This window comes from Ursus americanus, chromosome 15 (genome assembly GCF_024610735.1).
Source record: "Ursus americanus isolate L20-20 chromosome 15, mUrsAme1.1.p, whole genome shotgun sequence".
In the NCBI taxonomy this organism is placed as follows: Eukaryota; Metazoa; Chordata; class Mammalia; order Carnivora; family Ursidae; genus Ursus; species Ursus americanus.
In genome coordinates, this window is record NC_142141.1 from 18,835,041 (window position 1) to 18,855,815 (window position 20,775).

The 20,775-nt window shown below is 44.8% G+C and overlaps 1 protein-coding gene across 2 annotated transcripts in view; it reads left to right on the forward strand.

The window, feature by feature from the left end:
* The window catches only part of TIMD4 (T cell immunoglobulin and mucin domain containing 4), a 33,328-nt gene extending 13,006 nt beyond the window's left edge, over positions 1-20,322 (forward strand). For both annotated transcript variants that reach the window (XM_045791982.2, XM_045791984.2), the window contains 4 exons: positions 15,010-15,056; positions 16,474-16,567; positions 17,847-17,886; positions 19,045-20,322. In XM_045791982.2, the coding sequence (XP_045647938.2) occupies positions 15,010-15,056; positions 16,474-16,567; positions 17,847-17,886; positions 19,045-19,129 (266 nt within the window). In that variant the 3' untranslated portion in view covers positions 19,130-20,322. The remainder of the gene's footprint in view (positions 1-15,009; positions 15,057-16,473; positions 16,568-17,846; positions 17,887-19,044) is intronic.
* Positions 20,323-20,775: the final 453 nt, after the last annotated feature.

Sequence of the window (20,775 nt, forward strand, 5' to 3'; positions counted from 1 at the left end):
ATTAATTATGTGTCAGGTGCTGTTTTAAGGGTGTTTAATGTGCATTTTCTGACTTAAATCTCACGGTGACCTTCCGATCAGGTACAGATATTATCCCCATTTTACAGACAAAGAAATGGAGGGTCAGAGAGTTTATTAGCGAAGCTGACACCTACTGAGATCTCTCTTTGTTTTAACACTGTGCATGTTTAGTGCATTCACGTGACTTTTCACAAGATCCTAGGAGATACATACCATTGTCACGTCCAATTTGTGGTCTGTGACGGTTATCTAACTTACCTGGTAAATGGTGGCCTGGGTTTAACCCGTGTCTGTTCAACTGTATGTCACTCTGACACCATGCTGGGCTGCTTCCCTCCCTGCCACGCCCCAGCCAGTCCCCCCTCTGGAGCCACTTACAGGATAATTCAGAACGAATCCTCCTTCTTCATTCCCATGAAAATGGCTTCAACCCATTTCGGAGCCCACATGCTTCTGTGGCTTTTTTTCCTTGGCTAAATATCCCCGATTTCCTCCTCATTTCTTCATGTAATTTTGGATGGGAAGCCATCCATAGATGAGGGCTGGTTTAAATCCTTCAAGAGGATCTGGTCAAAATTATTATTCCCTAAAATTAGCATTACTCAGAGTGGCAATTCTTCACCCTCACTCCATGGCTCCCCAGAATGGAGTTCAGAGATGTGGAGTGACTTGCCCATGATCGCACAGCTGGGCAGAGGGAGAGGTGGGACTCACGCCTAGACCTCAGAGATTTTAAACTGTGTCCATGTGTTACTGGGTGGATTGTCTGTGGATGGGCTGGAGGGTGGTACGAGCCCCCTGAAATTACGTACGTAAGTCTGTGTGTCTATGCGCACGTACATTTTTCTTGAGATTCTCCAGGAATGCTGCAAAGCTCCAAATGGTTCGGAACCATAATTCAAGCACAAACAAACAACAACAATAAAAACTCTCATAGGTGTCTCCCCGCAGCTGAAGAGAATCGTTTGAGGAATCCAAACTCTGACCCCGCCAGGTGCTTAGGAACTCAAATCATTCTGTCCACCCTGAGGGCTCATTTCGTTTCTTGCTTGGAGGCAGGAATGTGTGACATGGTCCCAGATTGTTCCCTTAGAACTTAGTCTCTACCTGGGAAGGGACCCTGAAGCTGTCATCACATGGCCTGGGATTCAGTCTTCCATTGATCATGCCTCTGGTCCTTCTACTGCCTCAGTAACATCTCTGATCCTTTCTTCCTAGTCTTTTCTCCTCACAGTCTCCTGGGTAGCATTGAGTGGGGGTTGAGAGCTCACCATGAGGTCCGAAGGCTCGGGCTTATATCCCAGCTCTGCCATTTTGTGTGAGGGGTTTTTGTTTGTTTGTTTGTTTTCCAGAACCTCTGGTGAGTTACTTGTTTTATGCTTTTCTAAATATCAGTTTTCTCAAAATGTACAGTGAAGATAATAGGAGTACTTAGTTCATAGGACTGTTCGGTGAGGAAATGCATGAGACGGACACCTAGGACCTAACTAGCGGCTAGTTAATGGTAGTCATCATGCTGGATCCCTATTTCCTCTCTTCTTTCCACCTCTGCTGCTTTTCCTACTCACACACCTTCGTCTGTAGGCCACTCCGGCAGGAAGACAAGAGGCCGCTGCCACCGGCTCCCAGCCAGCTTGCTGCTCCTTGTAAGTCCACAGACACTTTTTGGTTTTAGGATTTTTTTTAAACTGCTAACCATACCAGGGAAACAGCCTATGAGTGGCAAAATTACAAACTTGGGGAAGTTAGAAAAGCTAACGGTCGTAATTCTCTACTCGCGATTGGAGGAAATCGGAGATTCTGAAAGCTCTTCGTTGAGTCCCTTTCACATGACTCTACGGATTTCCCAATTATTGGTCTCATTCCTGCTTCTGGGCCCCTTTCGTCTTCCGCCTCTCGACTGTTTTGTCCCCACGGTGCTCAGTCTAGGGAGGCTCCACTCTCTAATGTAGGCTTGGAAACCGAGTCATGCCGGAGAAAGAGCTGTAGCTGAGTGTGTCATGGGAGAGCTTCCAGATGCGTGTTATTCCTTCTATACGAAAACCCCAAGCACACATTTCCAGCGTCGGTGCCCGCTCCACTTCTAAGGGATCTGCGGCAGACGCAGGCTCTGAAGCGGCCCCGCCCAGGCCGGGGAATCCTCACGTCCACGCTAAGGCTGCCTAGAAATGGAGCTCCCACGTGGGGAGTGACTTGCCCAAGATCACACAGCTAGACAGGGGGAGAGCTGAGACTCACACCCAGGTTTCAGGAGGTTTAAACTTGTGCTCGTGAACTCCTGTTCGTGAACTCCTGGAGGGGTGTTGTCTGTGGAAAACCAGGAAACTGAGAAGATGGGAAACTGAGGCCCAGGAAAGGCTTGTGAGTTGAGAGGCCTTGCAGTGACTTGGGAAGAGAGCTGAGACCAGAGGCCAGTTCTCCTGATCCCATGTGTAGTTGGCCGTTGTTCTAGGACGAGCAGCCACTGTCTCGCAATGGAGCTTCCCCAAGGGGAGACTTGATATTTGCTCCTAAAGTATTAGGATTCACTTTTCCCCAGATGGATCATTATACCGATCACCAGCATGAAGTCAAAGCCGCAGAACAATTTCACATTTAAGGCACCCATATATGCATGAGGACTTGGCTGTCAACCCAGGAAAATTAGGAAAAAAAATGAACATGCTTTGATAATAATACCATTTTCCCTTTCTTAAGAGTCCTGCAGTAACTTTTTCTTGGTCCCGGGGTAGGATGGTGAGAGAATGCGGAGGAAACACTTGTAGAAAGATCTGTTCTATTATTCTATCTTTCTGTTTTACAAAGTCATCCCAAGCTTCATGGTCCAGAGCAAGCTGACTTTTCCATGGAGTCAAAGGATTCTCAGAGGACGAAGTGGTTGGAGATGGGATTTTCTGTTTTTATCTTGGCATTTGTTTTGGATACGTGGAAATAGGTAACATGATTTTTGGTCAAAGCCTTTCAAATCCGTCATTCATTAAGTAAGGCTGATTGGGAGGCCTCTCCATTCGTGGCACAGGAATGAGTAAGTTGTGACATCTCCTCCACAGGGCTCGCACTAGTGGGATGCACAGGCTGTGCACTGCAAACAATCATGCAGTGGGTTTTGTTTGGGGATAGAAGCATGGAAAGCTTTCCTCCTTGGTGAGAACATTCATTGTGCAGGGAAGGGGGAACAGTCCTGTAGAACGGCATGAACAAAGAGACGGGGACTTGATAAGAGCATGAAATCTTTGAAGATTGCCTCACAGTCTAGTTTACTCTAATGGAGATAGGAAGCAGGGAATGTTCTTAAAGGACTTGATTGATGGGCTGAAGAATTTAGATTTTATTCCAGGGTCATAAGGAGCGATTCATGTGTTCTGGGTAGGGAATGACATTTCCAATTCTGCTTTAGGGGACATTGCTCTGGTAAGAGTGTGAAAGATGTATGAGAGAGAGCAAGCCTGGGGGCAGAAGGGCTACCCAGGAGGCTCCCGCAATAATTCAGGCTGGGGATGAGTGTCTGGAGTAGAATGATGGCCTGTCCCCTCCGTAACTACAGAGAGGGGACAAAGTCAGAGACACTTCGGAGTTAAGATAGAGAGGACTTGGTAACGGGAGTAAGAATGAAGAATGACGGAGTCTCTGTACTTGGGAGATTAGATCGATGTGACAGGTTAACTAGTAAAGAACCCCAGGAGGAAGAGTGAAATCTGTTTGGGAGAGCTGGAGTTCAGAGGGCACCTGAGGAATGTCTAATGAGCAGTTGGAAATGTGGGGCTGGGTTGACTTATGGATGGGGTGGGGATGGGGGTCTTTGATGATTGGCACCTACCTCTGATCAAATAATAATTCCTGTGATTCACATAATTTCTGAACAGGGACTTGCTACTTAGCCAATACTTTACTATATATTTTCTCATAAGGGACAGTTCAGGGCTATAGATACAATTTGGGGAATCATTGATAATAAACGACACTTATCGAGTGCTCATTATGTAGCAGACCTGGGTACATTGTCTCATTGTGAGGCATTGTCTGGATCTGTGAGAAAGATTCTATTATTACGTCCATTATGAAGGAAAGTAACTGAAGTTTGGAGACATTAAGAAATTTGCCAAAGGGACACCTGGGTGGCTCGTCAGTTAAGCGTCCAACTCTTGATTTCGGCTTAGGGTCTGATCTCAGGGTCCTGGGATCGAGCCCTGGTCAGACTCCACACTCAGTGGGGAGTCCGCATCTCTCCCTCTCCCTCTGCCCCTCTTATAACCCCCCAAATCAATCAATAAATCTTAAAAAAAAAGAGAGAGAGAGAAATTTTCCAGAGTTTGAACCCTGGGTCTCTTGGCTCTTGAATCTGAGCTCTTCGGCACTTTATTATATTGTCTCATTAGCACAGGGGTAGTGGAGGCTCCTGTGGAATCACCTAAAGAGATTGTGTGAGACGAAGAGGGACATGAAGAGGTGCGAGCCCATAAAGGAGCAACTAGATTGGGAGAGGAGGCAGAGAGTGAGACAACAGACGTAGGAAGGGATCCAGGAGAGCAGGCGTGCAGAGAGGGCTGGGCTGACAAAGGTTACGGGGGGTGTAGTCAAATATTAGGAAATTCAGAATGCCAGTCAAGTAGAATGAGCACTTAGGTGGCTGTGAACTGTGACAGGGGGACCATTAGGTGAACAGGGTTAGCTCTGGGGTGGAGGCCCTGAAATCCAAGATGTTACAGAATAAGTCCAAATTGCTAAGGAACGAATGTTAGGTGTGTTTTCAGGAAGTTTGAGGATGAATAATTTAGAGAAGGGAATAGTGAATGGAGCAAGGTTGGTCCTGGCGTGGGAGAAGGGGATCAGTCAAAAATGAGGGAGGTATGGTTTGGTCTAGAAATGGAGGTAAGAGAAAAGGGGGGAGCCTTGAATAAATGAAGATGCGGAGCAATCTGATCTCATGTTGACCTCCCGGGGGGACAGCAGAACACTGAGGAACCAAGACCATGAACTTCGAGGTCATCCAGTCCATGTGTACCAGCCCTGGCTATGGCCTGGAAACACAGTGTGCTTAGTAAAAACATAGATTGCTCCAGTCTACCCAAGACTTGCAGAATTAGAACCTCTGGGAGTGGGTCCAAGACATTGTATGCTTGACAGACCTCTTCAGGAGATTCCTTTGAAGCCAGCCTATCCCTGGCCCCAAGAAGGCATTTAGGACTTGTGGTGTAGTGCACACTCCTTGTTCCACATAGAAGGAAACTGAGGCACAGAGGCATAAAAACGTCCAGGGGCGCCTGGGTGGCACAGTGGTTAAGCGTGTGCCTTCGGCTCAGGGTGTGATCCCGGCATTCTGGGATCGAGCCCCACATCAGGCTCCTCTGCTATGAGCTTGCTTCTTCCTCTCCCACTCCCCCTGCTTGTGTTCTCTCTCTCGCTGGCTGTCTCTATCTCTGTCAAATAAATAAATAAAATCTTAAAAAAAAAAAAAAAAAGTTCAAAGAGAAGTGCAAACGAGACCCCGGGTTGGACTTTCTTCTGGCTCTCAAAGCAGAGCTCTTTCCCCTACGCTGTGCTATTTTATTAAAGACCAAATCGAGCCAAGTCAGAACTCGACAGTTTGCTGGGTCCTCAGTTGATCAAGGACATAAAGAAGTTGTAGGGGGAATTACCATTTTCAGTACAAGTTCAGCAGAAGGAACAGAGGAAGGCAGGGGGATGAAGCAAAGCTCATTTTCACTCACAAATGCCGTTGTTAGGAGGAAAGAAATTGGATGCAGTTGATTTCAAGGTCAACATCTTCGCGAGGCATTAGCCGATTTGTTTTCTCTCTCATGGTCACGCTCTTCACAGGTTCGAATCAGTAGGCAGGCCGACAGTCTGGGGATAAAGGTGAAGGACAAAGACTGGATTCTCATGATTCCCCTCACAATAGCATTTCTATTCCACCAACCGTACGAATGATATTTTTTCATTAATAAAGTTGGAATTGGATCTGTGTCATTCTAACATCTAACCGCTCCCCTTCAGAAAGGTCAACCAAAGAAGAACAAAGAGGGTCGCCAAGCTTTAAGAGAGCTACAACCATGGTAAAGCAAACAGAGGGAAAAAGAAGTAAGGTGCCAGCCCCTGAAATAGAACATGGAGCCAGTCCTACGATGGGTCCTTGTGACCGGATAACCAAGGGAGCTGGGTGACCACGCTGCAGACCACAGTGTTCCTCTGACACGGAGCCAGGCAGCGGAGAGCTCTCGGTCTCACGGCGGGTAGGATAAATGGCGCCCCTCAGCACGCCCTGTGACGGGGTGAGGCATCTCTTCTCCTACTACAATCAGGTCATTGACGAAAGGTACCAATACCCTTTGGCAAGAGCCTCCGGGCACGTGCAGCCTGTTGAACCCTGGAATGCTCAGCAGCACAGCGGCGGGGGGGGGGGGGGGGGGGGCAGATGTGGAATGTGCAACCAGATAGCACTGGGAAAAGTTTTCAATCAACAATAATCATGCCTCAGACAAACCTCGCCGGCCGTGATCCTGCACCGGGCAGCGCTTTTCCGTAGCTGGCAGTTGTTACTAGCTACGCAGGCTTGGGCAAGATACGGGAACTCTCTGAGTTTCAGGTTCCTCCTGTTTCAGTAATTTTGCCCAAGTTTACGTACCTCAGTAGATTTAGGTTTTTTAAGATACTTTTAAAAAAGGTTTTGTGTATTTTTTTGAGAGGGGGGGGGGGAGAGAAAGCATGAGCAGGGCAGAAGGGCAGAGGGAGAGGGAGGAGCAGACTCCTAGCTGAGCAGGGAGCCTGACACGGGGCTTGATCCCAGGACACTGGGATCATGACCTGAGCGGAAGGCAGACGCTTAACCAGCGGAGCCACCCAGGCGCCCCATCAGTAGATTTTTTTTGAAGTTCAAAAGTGATAATAAATGTGAGTGTTTGGTGCACTCTCAGCTGCTTACATCGTGCTCATAATCATCCTCATCGACAGTAATAGGTAGAATCTCCTTTCCAGAAACTGCACGCACCAAAGCAGCCAACGGTTAGGGTTCCATTCCAGATGGATCTCTTTCCATCGTGGCGTGAAGTAGCAGATCATTCACTCTCCAGCACTGATCTTTCTGTAGCAAGTGTGTGCGAGCACTTGCCACGTTTTCCAAAGGCTGTAGAGCTCAGAGGATAAGAGCTTGGGCTCTGCGGTAGGTCACCCTGGCTCTGAGATTTGCTTTCTCCTCGCCTAGCTAGTGACTTGAGAAAGTCACCTGACCTCTCTAGGCCGCAGGATTCTCACTGTGCCGTGAGGACAACGATGGAATTTACTGCAGAGTATTTTTGAGATCGAACGTGGAAGTCCTTCGCACTGCGTCTGGCATGTAGTATATAGCTAAGTGCTTGGTATTTGGTGTCCGTTTATTATTATCATTCTTGTTAATACTTCTGAGGTTTCTTGGTGAAATGAGGACTTTGCCACTTTCCTTAATCAAGATTTATTGATCAGCTGGGTGTAGGAAGAGCCGTGCCAGACATTGCCCTTCAGAGAGGAGTCACGGGGGAAGGATTAGGGATGGGGTCTTACCTATGCCTCACTGAGACCCTCAGATATTGGCACTTGAGAGCAGAAGCCTGCAGTGACAACTCTGGACTCTCACATGATGACATTTTGTGGGTGGGGAATCCTTGGAGGCAGTGGAAGCTTGAGGCCAAGTTTGGAACTCAGTGAGTCTTAGATAATGGGGTTCTGCAGCCCCTGGTTTCCTTCTGTTATCTCACCGGCCTGAAATGTGAAATCATCTTACCCTTCCTTCTGCTTTAGAAAGCACATTGGGTGCTAAAACACTTCTCTCTCTGTTCCCTTTCAAAATTAAAAAAAAAAAAAAAAAAAAAAAAAAAAAGGTCCTCACCCAATTTTGCCCCAGGTGCTAGGGAACGTCTGACTCATGTATGTAATGATTGATTGATTGACGTATATAGTGTTCTTTTCGATAATTGCACATATTACAAACATTCAGTGGTCTCCACAATTTAAAGGAAGTCTGTGAACTCAATAAATGTGCGTTTCTATTTTCAGAAGCCTTTTTGAAATTCCAGATCTGCGTCTGTCAGGCAAGTTTAGAAAGTATGGGTTCTAGTCATTTCCTTCGTTACTCATTGCTGTGAAATCTTGAGTAAGTGAAACTGTCTCTAGATTTTAATTTTTCTCTTGATGATGGGGGAAAAAGGGGGTATCCGAGGAGATAGTTTCTAATTCTTTTCAAATCTAAAATACTCCGATGGATTTGGGGATGTTTTTTCTTTCCTTTGGACTTTTTAAGACCATACCACCAGTGGTCCAGAAGGGGGCAGCATAAGCCAGATGCTGCCGCGAGAGACCCGTGGAAGGCTTGCTGTTGTCACTTTCCAAAATTCTAGGATTGCGTTAAGGTTGTATCATTGAGTTGACTTATTTCAGAACTAAATTTGTTTTAAAAGTAGAGACAGATGATTCCTTGTGTCTATGAATTTAATGATGAGTCAAAATATGTAATATCAGTTTTAAAATGTACCCACTGAGAAGATAGAGTGCTTTTATTTCCTGTTGATTTCTGGCGTGAAGCCCACTGGCTAGAGTTTATATTTTCAAATAGGATTTTAATATGCTCTTTTTCTTTTCGCTCAGAGTGTTCATAATCATGATTTTTTGAGTCATTCAGAGTCGGGTTCAAATTTCCTCTTGTTATGTGTGTTACCTTGGGTGAGCGATTGAAACTCTTTCAGCCTCAGTTTAAACATCTGTAGAATGGATTGTATAAGCATTAAATGAGATCCTTTACATGAAGTGCTTGTCACTGTGCCAGGCACGCTGTAGGGCTCAATAAATGGATTTTGACAGGGAGTACCAAGTAATTCCAAAGGCAGTTTCTGCCCGATGGGATGGGAACAGGGGTGATATTCAAAATGGATCTTAAAGGATTTCCTTATCTAAAAATTCAGTGCCCTTCCAGATCTGCACAGAGCACGCAGTTTTATTTCAGTTGGTGGGTTTGGGTCTACTACCTTTTCATAACCACCTTGAAGGGGAAGTCTCAGGGTCCGAAGGCGGGAAGGTTTTAAGATTAAAATTATGCTCCGATAACTACGCCAGAAGTCAGCAAACTTTTCCTGTAAAGGGCCAAATGTTACCTATTTAAGGCCTTACAAGCCATGGTGTTGTTCTCAACGACTCAGCTTGGCCCTTTTGTGCGAAAGCAGCTGGAGGTAACACGAACAAATGGGTACCACCGTGCTCCAATAAAACGTTATGGATGGACATGGAATATGAATTGCCTGTAGTTTACATGTGTTAGGAGTTATTCTTTTTTTTGTTTTTTTTTCTCAACCATTAAAAAATATAAAAATGATTCTTAGCTCTCAGGCTGAACAAAAATAGGCAGCAGAGTGGATCTGACGTTCAGGCTGTAGTTTGCCAACCCTTGATCTACACCCCCCAGATACAGGACGCGTTCTTTAGAAAGTGCCCATGTGAGTCTGTTTCAACAGGTCTCTTCCAGCACAGGCACGGAATATTGCTTCCTACCCTACTGGACTGTAAGTCCTTTAAAGGTAAAGGGAGTGTTTTTATGTTACTGCTTTCACATTTACACTTTATTTTTTTATGTTCTAAAGTAAGTATATAAAACAGTGTAAAGTGAAATTTCCTTGCATTCCAAACATTCTCTTCAACCCCTCAACCAAAATGACCGAGAAGAAGAAATAATTACTCTCACAGTATGGGCTATATCCTTTCAGATCATTTTCTTTTTCTTCTTCTTTTTAAAAAATACTTATTTTTAGAGAAAGCGAGAGTGAGAGAGGGGCAGAGGGAGAGAGAGAGAGAGAATGCCAAGCAGGTTCCATGCACAGCTTAGAGCCCAACGTGGGGCTGGATCCCAAGACCCTGAGATCATGACCTGAGCCAAAATCAAGAGCCCGACGCTTTAACCAACTGAGTCACCCAGGCACTCCAGATCATTTTTTTCTAATGACATAGTAACGTTTGTCATTATTTTTTACAAAAATTTTAAAACTTTTTACAAAATCATTTTAAAACTTGCTTTAATATTTATTCAACAATTTTTGTCCAATAAATCTTTGTTGCAAAGTCACTATATACCATGCATATATTAGATTGAACCCATATGAAATACTGATATTTAAACCACTTTTTAAAAGCTTTTTGTTTTGAGTCAATTTTAGCCTCAACACAAACTTGCAAAAGTAGCACAGAGAAATCTATATATTCCTCCGGCTTCCACCAAACACCTTACATAACTATCGTGTGTGGTCAAAGCAGGAAATTGACATTGGCATCATACAATTAACAAGTATACAAACTCTACTTGGATTTCCAAAATCTATATCTTCTCAATATCTTTGTACGCCAGTACTCTTATATCTAGGGTGTGTCTTTTACTAATAGCAACACCCAGCTCTTCTTTGGCTATAGGTTAATGGGTTTCTAACAGCAATCTTTGAAGTTTCGCTTAGAAGGTCACTGTGGTATTGCTTCAGAGAAATGATACACACCCCGAGAGTTTGCTCTTGACTCAGGCATCTTGCAAAGGTTCCAGTGATTAACACATGGTATATATTTTACAGTTCAAATTTTCTCATTTGAGAAAATTTAGAAAGTATACAAAATACTGATAAAAAATTGTAACTGCCTATAATATTTCCACTCAAAGTAAGATGTATTTAGTCTTTCAGTATTTTTTAATTTTCTTTGTGCAGCAAGAGGTATGCATGTGTTTGTATGTTCTTAAGTTTTTATACACTCATTTCCTATACTAAGTATAGCTTTGCATCCTTTAAAAAAAATTACTGTGAAATGATCATTTTCTTGGGTCATTCAAATTCTTTGTAAAAAGGCATTCAGAAATACAAAGGATAGAAAGGACATAGGAGATCAGTTGTGTAATACCAGCATTTTCAGTTGAATAAACTGTGGCTCAGATAGAGGAAATGTCGTGCCCAAGGTCACGCAGCCAGGAAATGTGGGATACATAGATACTCAGTGAAGTGAAGGGTGGGGGCGGCCCAGGCGCAGCCTCGTAGCACTCCAAGGTCTGGGGTTAAGTTTTGCAGGAATTCCATGTGCCAGAGTATGCATGCCTACCAAGAACTCAAGAACCTAAAATTAAACCAGCAAGCCAATTTACTAATTTACAATAAGAACTCTGCCAAGAGGGTCCATATTTGGGTATTTTTAAAATGTAAATACATTCTTACCCTGTAGGCAAATCTAATATTAATCAGAAGTACTGGTGAGTCCATAGACCTGAGAAAAGCATACTTAAGTTGAAGATTCTTTTATTGTTATTACATGTTAATTAATTTCTTCTAGATAGATAACATATATATGGTGAAGGTACAAAGTGCACAAAAAAATTTAAATAAAAGATCAGTCTTCCTTTCATCCCTTGTGCCCATCCCCAGGACTGTGGTTCCCATAGATCTTAATGACCGTGAGCCCATGCAGAGACTGTGTCTCTGTATTAAGTTCCCAGGGATGCTGTAAATATTTACCAGAAATGCAGTGATGTGAAACAACACAAATTTATTATCTTATGGTTCTGGAGGTCAGGAGTCCTAAAACTGAGGTGTCAGCGGGGCCATGCTCTCTCTAAAGGCCCCAAAGGAAGGTACTTCCCTGCCTCTTCCAGCTTCTGGTGCCTCCAGGATTCCCTGGCTTGAGGCCACGTCCCTTCAGTCTCTGCCTGTCTTTACATGGCCCTCTTTGTGTGTGTCTCTCTGTGTCTTCTCTCCTTATAAGGACACCTGGCATTGGATTTAGGGCCTATCCTAAATCTAGGATGGTTTCATCTCAATATCCCTAAACTAATGACATCTGCAAAGATGCCCTATTTCTAAAGGTTCACAGTTGGAGGTTCTGAGGCAACGAACATTCAAGGAGGACCCTATTCAACCTACCACAGTTCCCCTCTCACAGAATTGCTTTTCTTGCAAGTTTGGGGTGGGGGGCACTCCTTGCCTTTGCCTGAATGTGCTTGTTTAAGAGTTCAGGGTCTTAAGTATGTAAGGGCCAAGATAGCACAGAAGACCCAGAAATGAGTAGTCTTCACTTGCCTACCCCATCCCCTAGCTGTTAGCATCACTGTCTCACAAGAACCAAAATCACCATCCACTTGTGTTTCTTGTTGCTATTCAGTGTCTAGCACTGTCTAATACTGTGGCTTTGGAGTGCTTCCCATCGGGGCTTTTGACGTTTTCAGAAGAGGAAGAGGAGGAGGAGGAAGAAGAAGAGGAAGAAGAAGAAGAGGAAGAGAAGGAAGAAGAAGAAGAAGACGAAGACGAAGAAGAAGAAGAAGAAGAAGAAGAAGAAGAAGGGGGGGAGGGGGAGGGGGAGGAGGAGGAGAAGGAGAAGGAGAAGAAGAAAGAAGAAGAAGAAGAGGAGGAGGAGGAGGAGGGGAGGAGGAAGAGGAAGAGGAGGAGGAGGAGGAAGAGGAGAAAGAAGAAGAAGAGGGGGAAAGGGAGGAGCCAGGAAGTGGAGGAAGAGGAGGAGGAGGAGGAAGTAGTGTTCGGTATCACCGGGCAGTATTTGTGTTTGCAAAATGTCTCTCCCATTAGACAATTCCAATTTAAAATACAGATTAGCTCTGACCAAAGTGACCTAGGCTGGCTTTTCTCTTTGATGGTTTCACTTTCGGTCTTATCCGTCACAAATGATTGTAATACTAGAGGATTTTGACAGAACAGGGGTAGGAGTTTTGAATTCTTACCTGCAATTTCCAGCTCTAGGGAATAATAGCGGAGAGAAAAACAACCATAACTGAGTTGTAGGATATGAAAACATGCTGAATTTTCCCCTCAGAGTTTTATGCTCATAGGCATTCAACAAGTCAGTTTCCCTGTCGAACAAATAAGCTCTCTTGTACCAAATTATGAGCCTTAGAAAACCTATCACATTTTTTCTTACGCCTCGAGTGCAAGGAAGCTTGGGAGAAACAGTGATCAATTTCAGTAATTATTCACCTCGATTTTTATTACACTCAGGCCTCGTCTATGTGCGGCTTTATGTTCTGTGTCTACCAGCAGGTTTTATTGCACATACGATTTCGTGTCCTTTCTGGGCATTTTCTCCTGCCCTGGCTTCTGTGACACTGGTCTCACTTTTTGCTCTCTGCTGTTTGTTTCTTCTGCTGCCTTCTCCCTCGCCTTCTCTGTCCACCTTTCAAGTGCTGGGGTTTCTTAGAATTCCTGCTCTACTCTCTCTGGACATGTGACCCTTGGATTTCTAATACACTCGGAGGGTTTTAACTACTCCCTGGAGACTGATGACTCCCGAACCAGCATCTGCAACTCCAACCTTCCCCTGAGTTTGGTTCAGATGCGAATCCATCAACTGCGTGTGAGGCGAGTGGTGTTTGTGTGTGTCTCTCGGGCGCCTTACTCGATGGCAATGGAGTTGAGCTCGGCATCTTTCTCCCCCGGACTGACCCTTCTTCTGCTGTGCCCCATCTTGGTGGACAGTGGGGCAATGGCCCAGAGTCTCAGGAAGGACTCTGCGAGTTATCTAAGACTTGTTTCTTTCTTACCCCCACGTTCAGTGTCCACATCCTCTTGATCTCCCAGCTAAGCATTTCTAGAATCTGCCTCTCTCCCTTCATTTCCATGAACTCTGAATTTCACACCTGGGACCAGATGATAATTGATCATCTCATCTTGGCTATTTCCTATCCTCTTACCTGGACCATAGCATGCTTAAAATGTTTCTGGGGTTTCCTACTGCTCACAGCATTAAACAGATACTTACCAGCATGAAACAAAGGCCTTCCCTGACTGGTTCCTGCCCATCTCTGTGGTCATTCCCTGCCATCCCCCCACCCCCATTTTCTGCTTTCATGGCAGCCTGCCATTCCACACAGAACCACACTGTTTCATGCTTCCGTGGCTTTGCTGATGCTGCTTTACCTAAAACACCTCTAGTGTCTTTTTTTGCTAATTCTTACACAACCTGAACTCAGCTCAGATGTTATTCATTCAACAAACACTTATTGAGCACCAAGTGTGTGCCAGGCAGTGTTAGGGTCCCCCTCTTGAACAAGCAGAGAGGGACACTGTCCTCATGGAGTTTAATTCTAGCAGCTCTCACTCAGCTACAATGTTGGGCTCCCTGCCTCTCCCTCTGCCTGCCCTCCCCCACACCGTCTCACATCCCATCGTTACCGTGGCCTGTGAGGCCGAAATGACCTCTGGTCTTCCTTCTCTAACGTACTGTGAATTTTGTGGTGGGGATGGGGGGCCTGCTGTCTTCATCTTAGTATTCTTAGTGCCTGGAACAGTGCTTAGCATGGTATGTCTCTCTGTTGAACTCAACTATCAGTTATAAATAAATGAGTCTGTGTCTCAGCTTAAATTTTACATTCTCAAGGACACTTACCCTTGATCCTCCAGAACAGGTCAACCATCCTCGTGATATGTCCCTGTACATATCTAGTTATTGTACTATTATTGTCCTATGTATTCCCAGTACATTGCACAATTGCACTCTTTATTCCTAGAATGTTGCACAATTGTAACATGATTTCTTTCAACTCTTCACCTTATTTGCTTAAATTTGGTTTTCCATACTAAGTTGTAATTTTGTCGACAAGGTTGGTGGTACAGCTAGCTGAGTACATGGCCTATGATAAGTGCTTAAGAAATATTTGTTAACTGATAGAGACGTTTTCTTGCTGGATAAAAATCCTGGACACATTGCTGGCATCTGCTGAAAATTTACACCCAATCGCCTGTTGGCCTAGTGCCCCGTTCTACCCACCTATAAAATGGAGCTGTTCTTGTGGGATAGTGTTGGATAGCAGATGAGCTTCAGATAAAACCACCTCAAGACAAATGTGTGGTAAATAAATTATACAAAAAAGGAAAGATGGCATTGAAAGATTAAACACATCAACTAAAATTCCAGATGAGCTTTGAAATGTCTATTGCAGGGTGTGGTATTTTATTCCCTCACAGGAAATATACACATTTTTCCCCCTTTTTTCCTTCCCAGCAACGGAGACACAAATGCCTGTGCAAAATGGAGTTGAATCAGAACAGGTAAAATTTTTGTGAAGTATTTGAAGTGTATGACTTCGATTTTAAAATCCACAATAGAGGTTTGCAGAAATGAGCTGGGGAGGAAGATATATCTGAGCAGAAACCGGGGGAAATAGCTAAGCAGTTTGTGGACTGGTGCCTTGTGCCTGTGGCAGAAATAACGTTCCTATCGTTACCTCTCTCTGTGCAGACGCTTTGAAAAACAAAAAGAAATAAAAAGTATGAAAACATGGAAAAATCATTATGTGTGCCCTCTGTATGGCCCAGGATCAGTGACATCCTGCGGGATCGACACTTGCCATCAGCATCCTTCTTATTTGCTGAGTGTACCCTTCATTAATTTTTATTATCACAAAAGTGATTCGAGCTGCTTTAAATAAAAACTGCAGGCAGTATCGACACCTGTCAGGGAAACGTGAACAACCCCCATTTCTTCTCTCTTCCTTCCCTTCTCCTTCCTCGGGGGGGGGGGGGCGGGGGGATTGTCGCCCCTCCTTGCTGCTGTGTCGGAGAAAGGGCCAGGAAGGTGAGGACAGGGACATGGCCCGGGCAGCGGCGGTGGCATAGCCCCCCCCCCCAGAACTCAGAGCTGGCTGGAGAGAAGCGTTCCTCAAACGATTTGGTGTCAGGACCCCTTTATATTCATAAACATTAGAACAGAAATTAAAAATGATGTTTATTAATTCATTTAAAAGCAAGAATAACAAAACAAACCCATGACCTGTTGACATAAATAACATTTTATGAAAAATAACTATATTTTCCCAAATGAAAAAATACTAGAAAAATGGTATTAGTGGCATTGTGTTACATTTCTGCAAATCTCGTGAATGTCTGGCTGATGGGGAAGCAGAGAGATGCTCTTCTCTGCTTACGTATTCTAGCATCGGAAGGATGACATCAGCCTGCCACTTGCCATGTCACCTCGGGGAAAACCCCACTGTCCATCTCATGAGAATGACCGGGAAAATGGCAAATAGTGTCTCGTGAAAATCACTTTGATCTCATGGGTCCCCTGGCTACACTTTGAGAACCGGTGCTATAGAAAATTTGAAATTGAGTTCCATTTTCTCTTGACTCTTATTGCCTCCGGAGGTCTAAATCAGCTGTAAGGAGAGCTGCCCGGGGCTGGGCAGAAGATCTATCTTCAGGCCCCTAAACCCCGCAGCCCATATGCCTGATGTCGAAGACAGGAAAATTGTGTGGTCTGCGTAAATGTTCTAGGTTTTCAGAGATATTTTTTTAAAAATTCTGATTTGTAAGGCTGCTTTGTCTTGACCTTGAGCCCTGTCAGGCAAAGTGGGGGGAGAAGCAGTGAAGCTGCTTGGCGAGTGGAAGGTGTGATTGGGACAGGAGACTCGTGCGGGGGTGATGTCCAGAAAGGACTGGCCCGATCACCTTCCCTGTGTCTCACCAGGTGAAAATGGCCATCAACTCCGACCTGCTAATGATCGTCGCTCCCTCTCTGGGATTCGTGCTGTTGGCATTGCTTGTGGCGTTTTTCCTTCGAGGTAAGGAGGGCAGGCCCGGGTGGGATGGTTCCCTTCAGAGCTGTGGAGACTCCAGGAGGATCTGGGAGTGGACTGATTCCACTTCCTGCCCCTGTCTCCTTCACCCAGAGTCCCACTTCCATCCCGACTCCATTCTGGTCAAGGAGGTAACAGGGAAACTCATTCGCCCTCGGATGCTAAAGCCTTCACGTATCATCTTCTGGATGAGGAGTTTATATTTTGGAAAAGAAAAACAAGAACACCTTTATTTACTGGAAACTCAATCTCTGTCAGTGCTGTTGTTATACTCCTGATGTGTCTAACTCCTTTCATTCTCACGACTGCCTTAAGTGCAAAGTGCCATTATTATCATTGTCTTGGGGAGAGGGAAACCCTGGCCCAGCCTCCTCCTCTGGCTAGGACTGCCCCAGGAAGAAAGATCTCAGGCTTCTTCTTCCCTTAAAGCAAGCTTTGTTTACCTGGGCTCCGCAGATAGACCTCAGGGGAAAGCGAATCCCTCGAAATCCTTTGCAAATGTACTTGAATGTTCTTATCTGCACTTCTCAGGGGGTGGGGTCCATAGTTGTTACCAGATTCCCCAGCTGATCTGTGACCTTACACCTCCCCACCACCACTCCTCATCTCCAAAAAATAGTTTTAACACACTGCAGAAAGGAGTCATGGAACAGGGTCTATAGTTGTCATGCAAAGTAGAGGCATGTGACATCTGGTCCTGTTTAAAATGGGGGGGAATTGTTCTGTAGTCATTAACAGAAACTGTTTTGAGGTGGTAAATGAGGAGCTAAGACTGCTAACCCTCTTGGCCCATTTGAGCGACAGTAGTGAAACTTGCATATTTCAATACCTGTCCCTAATGAACACTGACAAAGGAAAATTGGAACTAAGTGGGAAGTCTGCCATTAGCCTTCCTACAAAACCCTCTTAAAAGCAGAGGTCACTGGTCCTCATACAGTTTTGGAATTTCTGAGTATGTCTCATAAGGAAGTATTTTAAAACTCAAGTGAGTGCTTGAATTCTGGGTGGGCAAATGACTGAAGAATGAAGCAGTTTAACGCTATTGCCCACAACATGGGAACAGGTGTGTAATTGATGGGCACTGCCTTGAGGCCCAATTTTCCCACTTGACATGGGAAAAAGAATGGCTTTCTCTGCCAAAACCAGTCCCTAAAGTCTTACCTTTGGTCCAACTGTGCTCTTGGTAAGGTAGCTTTGGGCTTTCACCACATTTCACCTGTTCTAGCACAGCTGCTCTGCTTATTCCATGGCCTTGTCTTTTCAGGGAAAGTCATGAAAACCGGTTGGTTCCTGAAACACACAAGGTAATTCATCTTGCATGACTGATTGTTGTAAAGATTGTACAAGCTGTTACAAATGATTAGATACTACTCAGTGGTTTAATGACTTGTGCTCGTGTACTGATTAAATACAGGGTTGGAGAATTGTGGCATTAGAGGTGAAAAAGATGTGGGATTTAACTCACATTAACCTCTGTCTTGGTTAACACTGTGTTATGTTTGTCTGAAATACAAATACAAAGGCAGGTTGCATTAATAGAAGCATGGCATGCAAAAGAAAGAAGGTGATATGTCTCTGTCCTCTGTGCTCAGAATTCTTTGTTCAACTCTGGGCAATTCATTTTATTTTTTTTTAATTTTATTTATTTATTAAGATTTTATTTGTGTGTGAGAGAGAGAGAAAGAGAGAGCAAGCGCAGAACAAGCAGGGGAAGCATCAGGCAGAGGGAAAAGCAGGCTCCCTGCTGAGCAAGAAGCCTGATGTGGGACTTGATCCCAGGACTCTAGGATCATGACCTGAGCCAAAGGCAGACAGACACTCAACTGACTGAGCCACCCAGGTGTCCCTGGGCAATTCATTTTAAAAGGACATTGTTAAACAGGAGTTTATGGAGAGGAGAGTTGGCAGAATGAAAAATGAGAAACATGTAGAATATCATTCCTGGGATTTGGTTCCTCCGTCCAATATTAGACCATCAGAGCAGTTTTTTGTTTTGTTTTGTTTTAAATAGTTTGAAGAGTCTTTGGAAAGAGGTTTTGGATATCCGTCCTGTTCTATAGCTTTTTGGGAAAGAAATGAAAAGATTGGGTGTAAACTGTGATGAAGACCGTGCCTTCACTTAATTGCATCAATACCAAAATATCTATTAGCAAATAAATATTAACAAGTAGGGGAACTGAGACTCAGCAAGACAGCTTTCCAAGGTCATACACACATTTCGGTCTTGAGTTTATATTTTGCTAATATAGAAACATTTAATTCCCTTATTGGACTAGACTGGCAAAAGCCCTTTATCTCCTACAGAGTCCGTTTTCCCATCTGTGAATGGAGAGGCTTAGGCAGGATGGGGTGTGAGCCCTTTTCACTCTAACAGCCGTGGTTAGTTGTGCTGTGAGTTAGCAACATCCGGTTCTTTCTGGTCCTGGCGGTTTCCATTCTCAGCCTCTCTTTTCTCCTTACAGGCTAGACAATGTTGGAGAAAGTAAAAACAACTTTGATGATATGCAGCGTGGAAGAGAAGACGAAGACGGTCTTTTCACGCTCTAGTGTGCCACTTTCTCCCAGGATTGAGGACAGGGGCATGATGCGGGAATTCTCAAAATAAGTCTTAGAATGTGTTGTGTTGTTTTGTCTTGTTTTGTTTTTAAAGCCCCCCATCTATTCCATTGGTGTCACAATCCCATCTTGCTTTAATTTCACAAGTGAAAGTACTTTAGAGACTTTAGCACCTTCTCTGCCAGGTGCTTTCATCTCCCGGGTAGCATCACTCTAAGTGACCTTCCAGACTGCGCTTGAATAATTTCAGTGATGGTGAGCTCACTGCCACATCTAAAGGAGATCATTCCATCTCAGGGCGGTTCTGAGACTTAGAAATATTTAAAACAAAGTCTGTATCCAGATAGCATCTGCCTGTGGGTTGTAGCTGAACTCATTGTGTTTACACAGAACGTGTGTAATCTCTCTTCTCTCTGGCAGCGCTCCAGATACTGGAAGGAAGGCCTCATGTCTCTCCAAATTGCCTTGCTTCTGGGACACCGTTTCTGGTCCCTTCTCAACCCTAGTTGCCTTTGCCTCCTATGCATTTGTATCTCTCTCTTTATGCCCAACTTTCAGAGTGCGCTGCTCCCCCTCCAGGGATGGTAGGAGCAACCCTGGGTCTGGGTCTCATCAATAATGCCAGAAGCGATGGAAAACAGCACCATAATTTTGGCTCACGTTTTCTTTTTTGAGAAAAGATTCTCCCTTAACCAGGGCTCTGTGGGGGCGAGCATGGTGGCCGAGAGTCAGGAGTTTCCTGCAGCAGGAGGCAAAGGTCCAGGTGGAGGTGGGTGTCAGAGACCTTTCCTTTAAGCGGGCATTTACCTGGACTCCCCGTCTTCAGTCCTTCCCATCTCCGATTTGTTCTCCATGCTGTGGCAGAGATCTCCTTTTCTAAATGCAGATCAGAGAGTCCTGTCTCCCAACTTCTACCCATGCTGTGGAAGAAGCACTTAGGCTCTGCCTGAGGCCGGGCAGCTGCCCCAGATGAGTGAGGCAAGGGAAATGCTGAGGCTGTTCTAAGTGTGACGTGTCTGTGTCCACTTGAAGGCCTTAACACTCCAACTTAGTTAGAATAACGTCCTGGGCAAGCAACACGTGGCCATGGGCTGGAACAAGGCAACCAGTCTGAGACACCAGAGTGCAGGAGGTAGACTGTGGGTTTTACCGAGTAAGGAATAAATATAAAGTTCTTCTGCTGAGCCTTCCTGGTCAGAGGAGATTATTGGTCTGGTTATTCCTTTCTTTCCCTCTCCATGCAACCAGGATGAATTTGTAGTCACCTACAAATAACTTCCTATTATCTAGGACCCAGAAGAGAGGATTGTTTCCCTTAGCTTAACGATCTAAATGAGATGAAACACACATGGGAAATGCAACAGGATGGAACCAGCGTTGATTTTCCATTTGCACAAGGAAGGACTTTGATGGAGACGTGGTTCTTACAGCTGATTTTTACATGGTGGGTCCACGATCCAACCTTGAGGATTTAGAACAACCCAATTCTGCAACCTTGACCTTGGCCTTTCTAGGCTAGTTCAGAGATAACGTCTGATCTTTAAACAGCATCTGCTCTGGTCCAGGATGAGTGTTTCAAGGCAATTTCCCACTGAATCCTCACAGCAGCTCAGTAAAACAGCTATAGTACTCCTGCT